The sequence below is a fragment of the Macadamia integrifolia genome, chromosome 6 (assembly GCF_013358625.1).
Source record: "Macadamia integrifolia cultivar HAES 741 chromosome 6, SCU_Mint_v3, whole genome shotgun sequence".
NCBI classification, from domain to species: domain Eukaryota; kingdom Viridiplantae; phylum Streptophyta; class Magnoliopsida; order Proteales; family Proteaceae; genus Macadamia; species Macadamia integrifolia.
This window is the reverse complement of record NC_056562.1, coordinates 9,491,168-9,497,678: the sequence shown is the minus strand read 5'-3', so window position 1 is coordinate 9,497,678 and position 6,511 is coordinate 9,491,168. Positions and strand designations below refer to the sequence as shown.

At 37.5% G+C, this 6,511-nt stretch overlaps 1 protein-coding gene and 1 long non-coding RNA gene across 9 annotated transcripts in view; both read left to right on the top strand.

The window, feature by feature from the left end:
• Positions 1-392: 392 nt before the first annotated feature.
• Positions 393-6,511, top strand: part of LOC122081916 (bifunctional riboflavin biosynthesis protein RIBA 1, chloroplastic-like) — a 12,554-nt gene continuing 6,435 nt past the window's right edge. The window contains exons 1-5 of one of the 8 annotated variants that reach the window (XM_042649320.1): positions 393-594; positions 3,635-3,851; positions 3,958-4,029; positions 4,134-4,355; positions 4,551-4,873. In XM_042649320.1, coding sequence (XP_042505254.1) covers positions 542-594; positions 3,635-3,851; positions 3,958-4,029; positions 4,134-4,355; positions 4,551-4,873 — 887 coding nt within the window. In that variant the 5' untranslated portion in view covers positions 393-541. Of the gene's footprint in view, positions 630-3,634; positions 4,035-4,133; positions 4,356-4,550; positions 4,874-6,511 lie in introns of all 8 variants that reach the window. The other 7 variants (XM_042649322.1, XM_042649321.1, XM_042649326.1 and 4 more) reach the window with 7 other exon arrangements.
• On the top strand, positions 4,881-5,403 carry LOC122081918. Its single transcript, XR_006141253.1, has 2 exons — positions 4,881-4,991; positions 5,102-5,403. It is a non-coding gene; the product is annotated as an uncharacterized LOC122081918 (long non-coding RNA).

The window sequence follows — 6,511 nt, the reverse complement described above, 5'->3', positions numbered from 1 at the left end:
TGGGCCGACCATGGAACATTCGTGTAGAAAATAAATAGAATTTTCTCATTATCGTGCCGTGGAAAGAACAAAGATCGTATTAATTGTATATAATATTGGCATATTTAAAAAATTCATATAATACGGTTTTTATTTAAAAATAATCATTGCTATACATATTCTTATTTGGATAAGCTGATAGTAGATAAATAAGGTGAACCAGACAAGAACCATGCGACGCGCAAATACGAAACAGTACATAAGACCCTCAAATGTCAATGGAGAATTGAGGATTAGAGAGGGAAAGAAAGGTGACGTGTATTTATTTAACATTCGTTTTCTGAAATTGGATAAGATAAAATCTCAGCCGTTCATTCCTTATTAGTTTTCAATATCTAGACTCTACCTTTGCGTCAGGCTTCTTCCGTTTACCGACTTCGATCGTTCGGTGGTGCTTCCACGCCTAATCTCCTGTGGTTCCATCTTACTAGGAGGCTTCCTCTTCTGTTGATATAATATATAAGAAGCAAAGCGCTCAGATTTGGCGAGCAGAGGAAGAACAATGGCATCTATCTTCAACCTTTCTTGCTTTACCAGGGCTTTTTTTTGTTCTCAGTGAGTAGTTGATCTTCTTTCCTTTGTCATCCTTCGTAAGTGGTGGATTTTCCGTATATATCCTTTTCAATTTCTATAGAGATCTCGTTTTTTTAAGATTGTTTGGATTTATTGAATCTCACCTTGGTTGTGATGTGATGATCTTTTGTTTCCATATCACTTTTGAATGAGTTCTTAACTTCTGCTAGTTCGAATCCTTCAACCCTTCCTTCTCTTTTGAAAGGAATTTTAGGCACAATTGTGATGCATTCTGTTTCCCCTTTTGTCATGTTTATGTTCGATTGTGGATTGGAACGGTTTTAATACTTTTTTTTCTTCTCATTTTTGGTAATTATCATGGTTATATATTGAAACGTAAAGAAAACATACATAGTTGGACTGCACAAATGATACCACTCCGTTTGGCCCTAGCAATTGCTTGGTGAACCCTCTCTTCTGGGGGATCTCTGGACCAATTCAAGAAAAATCTTTGATGGTTTTGGAAGCTAATTCATGAGCTGCCTTATTGCATACGTGGTTAACAGACACATCATCAAAATCAACACGTAGAAAGTCCACAACATAAATCCAAAAGGCTAAAATGTAAGGGAATATCAATCAACTGAATCTATGATACTCATTATCTCATTGGCATCTCCTTCTACCACGGTTTACTTGCCCTTGAGTTGAAGAGCTAGCTCCATCCCCAGTATCATGGTAGCTGCCTCTGCCTCTCTCGGCTATGTGCTTCTGAACCAGAAACATGTAGCTGTGAGAAAATTAGCATCAGTATCTCCAATTATCGCACTTGCACGGTTGCACCACACAAGCTAAAAAAAGGGTGTACCCAGTGCACGAGGTCCCACCGCTGCAAGGTGTGGGGAGGGTCATAATGTACGCAGGCTCACCCCCCTTCGGCGGAGAGGCTGTTTCCTGTTCAGAATTAAACAAAGCATCTGTATTGATCTTTTATGGTTCCTTTGTTTGGAGAGGTCCAATTCTGAGTTGCTATCTGATTGCTTGTGTCTTCCTGAGTTTGATATCATTCTTGCTCATCCAGTGCCCTTGTCGGCCCACTTTTTCTCCATCTGTTGCACTCCATGTAATACTGTAATACTTGCTTTGTGACAACTCTTGGATTTGAAATGATTTGTTCACATACTTCCGGTTTTTTGGCCCAGAAAATTCTTTTCCTTATGAATCCAACACATAACAGTTTGTCCAGTTTTTCTTTTGTTGTCATTCCACTGCATTGCCACGAGTCTTTAACCAAATCCTCTACATTCTTCCAAGTGGAAATCCTCTTAAGAAGGTCTCTCCTATTTGAGGCCCACCATATGTATCTTGCAAAGTCATATTCTAGTAGACAATGCCTGCAGTTCCTCTTTCATTCCCACATATTGGGTACACCTGGTCCTCAATGTGGAATATTCGATAAAGTTCCATCCTTGATGGAAGAATAGTCGTCATGCATTTCTGTAAGAAGAATCATAATTCCTTGTCTTGAATTTGTCTTCCAAAACTTGGACTTCTTCCTCCTGCGATTAGACTGCAACTTGATTCTTGAATCTGCATCAGTATCCATCCCATACTTGCCACCAAAACCATTTTTTTTTCTTAAAAAAAATGGCATGCATTTTTGGACTGCTCTTCAAAAGAGTGATGAGTTCTGAGTTTGTGTACCTGCCTATTCCTGAAGTATTTATGCTTATGTAGTTGATACTCAGAGGCTCCTTTGTTCGAAACGTTCACCCATGACTTTGGTATATATAGCTCAGACCATCTAAACAAGGGTAGTTCTTAGGAGAAGCAATGGAATTTGCTGAGGAACTCTACCAAAATCACTTTGGATTGCATCCAAAGATTGTGACTTTGCATGAGTTTCTTAGGGAACAGAAAGGATGACATGTTAATTTGGTAAAAATGATGATGCTGACTTAACTAAAGTATATCTATTGGCCTGTGACAGCAGCTTCCATTTCCAGGTTGACTCTTGTTCGAAATTTTGTTAATGTTTAATGATTTGACCTTTGACTTATTCCATGATTGGCTTTCCTTTTTTTTTTTTTTTTTTTTATTTATTTATTTTTTATTTGATTGGGGGTGGTGGTGGTGGAGGAGGAGAATATATAACAACTTTATTGCTGAAGAAAGAGAAGTACAAAGAAGACAAAGAGCTACATATGATATATAGAAGTACAACAACAATCTAGTCCTCCTCAAAAGGACCCAGCCCCCTCAACCTCAACCCAAAACAAATATATGATATATGCCTCACAAAGGAATAGAATCCCCGAAACAGGTTCAGGGTCTAAGCACTCCTTGCTTGGCCAAATTATCTGCAACCTCATTTGCACTTCTTGGTTGCCATCGAAACTCAATAGCAACTTGGGCTTTGAGATGCCGCATTGACTTAATAAGATGATTTTACCGCCAAGATGCTCCCCTAGAATCTGTCATCCATCTAATCAGATTAGCTGAGTCCCCTTCCAGTATTGATCACTCCTAGGTGTTTATTCTTATTTGAGTTTTCTTGACTTTAAGGAGCCCAGCAATGAACCTTGCGTTTATGCTTATTTTGTTGGGTTTGCTTGAACTGTTAATTTTATCTTTCTTGTTCTCTGGACATGGCTATTTCGTGTTATGGGGAAGTAAAACAAAGGTATTTGAAGGCCCACTGATTTGTTGTCATGCTGGTTGACTCATCATCCCTTTCAATATTTGTGCTTGATTTATGTTTCATGCTGTTCTTAATATCTCGACTTCTGAGTTTAGACTGGATTTCCAATGGTCATAGTTTGGAGGTCTGAACGTGCTTATTAAAAGCATCCCCAGTGAATTCGTGAATCACGAGTGCACTGACTTGGGAGGGAATACAAAAAGTTGTCTAGTTCATAGTTAATTTATGTTATGTGCATTTCTTAAGTTTTGATGTAAAAAATGTAACATAAATAAGTTTTCGTTTTGTTCAAATGTAATGAAAAGTTAATGATCATCCAAATTCTGAAATTCCTCTGCTAATTATTTTTCTCTGTTGATTTACCATCTGTTCTTTCTTTAGGGGGTACAAAAACTCTAATTGGATCAATGGATTACACTTTATGAATCCATTTGTCATGAATGTGAAGACATCAAATGTGGCCCTGGTGAATCTGAGTAGAAGCTTGTGCTTCAGTCTCAAGGGCAATGGTGAAGTAAGGGCTACATTGATTTCTGGAGAAGGTGGTCTCCTATCTTATCCCAAAGGTGGTACAGTGACTGGACAAAGTACTTTATTGATGGGGAGAAGGGTGTTGAGACTTGAGATGCAACCTGATGCAATACTATTTGGAACACTTGCAACAGAGACAGTTCCTTCAACTGATGCTTTTGTTGTTGATGCAGATGAACAGGATCTGGATCACCCTACAGCAGGGTTCTCTTCCATCCCAGAGGCAATCAAAGACATCAGCCAAGGCAAGGTTTGTTCTCTTTCTATCTTGTTTATGTTGCAGGTTCTGGGTTTTATATTTTAATTTTTCTTTGTTAAAGTCTTTAGTAACTTTAATTCTATACATCAGATGGTCATTGTTGTAGATGATGAAGACAGAGAAAATGAGGGAGATTTGATAATGGCAGGATCCTTGGTGACAACTGAAGCTATGGCATTTATTGTAAAACATGGAACTGGAATTGTATGTGTAAGTATGAAAGCAGAAGACCTAGAAAGGTTACAACTTCCTTTGATGGTAACACATAAGGAGAATGAGGAAAAACTTCGTACAGCATTCACAGTGTCAGTGGTATGTATTTTCTCCACCTTGAAATGTTCAAAACCAATGGTTTATCCTTCAACTAATAAGATAAAGCACTGCAGCATAGCAAATTAACTATCAACTAAGTGATTTGCATATTCTTTGTTTCTATGTCTATGAGCTCTGTGCTTTTGTAATTTTGATAAATGCATCTTTGATCTTGACTATAAAGCACTAATGTAGGATGCGAAACGTGGTACGACCACAGGAGTATCAGCTCGTGATAGGGCAACAACAATATTGGCTCTTGCCTCTAGAGATTCAAAACCTGAAGATTTCAATCGTCCAGGTCATATCTTTCCTCTGAAGTACAGGGAGGGAGGCGTTCTGAAAAGAGCTGGACATACAGAAGCTTCTGTCGATCTTGCCACGTTGGCTGGGTTAGAACCAGCTGCTTTACTTTGTGAGGTTGTAGATGATGATGGTTCCATGGCTCGACTACCAAAGCTCCAACAGTTTGCAAAGAGAGAGAACTTGAAGATCATCTCTGTTGCTGATTTAATCAGGTATATCATCATGCCAGCTCTTGGGAAAGAAATTCCTGATCTCTCTGAGGGCCATAGGAGCATTTCTTAATCTGTTGGTTATAACAAGAAGTTATGCCATTTCTAATAATTTTACTTGGTAAATCTTTTCTCAAGTTTGTTTTTTATTTCTCTTGCTTCTATTTCATTAATTCATGAATTTCTGATGCTATGTCCCTTTTTTTTTTCCTTTTTCTTTGGGTGAGCAAGGATTTATTAGAAAAGAGGAAAGAATACAAGAGCCCCTGATGCAGATTCATCACCAAATTAAGCTTTTTTGCCTAGTAATAAATCTAGGAATGGGTTGTATACTGTTGGGCCTTTGGTTCATGGGGTTTCAATGTAATATGCCACTTTTATGGGCCTAAAGTATGGGTAATAAAGTTGCATCCGAGATTAGCTAGTTTGTTTTCTATAAGTTTTTATTTCATGTCTTTGTTATGTTTTAATTTCAAATTGAACCATGATCCATATTGGTCCAATGTCTATTCAATTTAATTGAATCTTTCTTTATTGGTTTTTTTTTTTATTAGATATTTCCTAGGCTGGATAAGGGAATCGATTATGGATTTCCTATGTAGATTCCAACTTTGTATTTAGTCTTTGTTTAAGCTAGAGTGGATTGAGGGTTCCAAATGAGATTCTACTTCTGATATTTATCTTTAATAAAGTAATTTTGGGGCTCATTCTAGCCCACAATTTTAGAAAAAACATTGATGAGCACATTTATGTGTGAAATCTAGGGTAGTAAAATATACATTTTACATATTTAGAATGGAGCTACCTTGGGTTTTACTCTCTTTTTGCAGGTTTTATATTTTCAAGGCCTTAAGAATTATCGGGCGCTATATCTTCAATTTTACACGTAAAGAGGTCATATTTCTTTTCATGGTTGCGAAGAGGACGAAATTCTGAGCAAGATGGACGTGTTCAATCAAAAGTACACATTCGTTTGGTCACCCGTACAAATGATTATTCTTTTCGGGCTAAAAAAAGAATAATGGATTAGAACTAAACCGAGATGCAGAACCAGCCCATTTGCAGTTGTCCCAGAGGTACAAGGAATATTCCAAATGCCAACAAGAATCGATGGACCACATCCTTAAATGATTGAAGATTCGTTTTTAGTAACAACTACCTAGTGTAGTTGGTGAGCCATGGTGTGCAAAATTTCCTTGCTCACCAAGAGGTCTCAAATTCGAATCTCATGGCTGTTTTTTTTAGAGAATTTTGTTGAAGATTTCCTGCTTTTCACTCACTTAAAGCACTAAGGGCATGGAGGGGATTTTCACATCAAATTAGAAGCAAGGAAAATCATGGAAGGGTTCCTGCGCAAGAAGAGAAGAAAAAAAAGGAAAGAAAAAAAAAGGAGAAATAAAGATTGTCCAAATCTTCTCTCTCCTCCACATCATCACCAAAAGATTGTCCAAATCACACAAAGCAAGAAGGAAAATCATCCCTTAGAGGGAGAAAAAGAAGAGAAATAAATTAGAAAAAAAAAAAGGAAAGAAAATAAGCAAACAAATTATAGGAAATTTCTCAAAGTTTATTTCTCTCTTCTCTCTCCTCCACCTTAGCACTTTTGGTCTCAAAAGATCTCACAACCAATTGTGGGTTTCT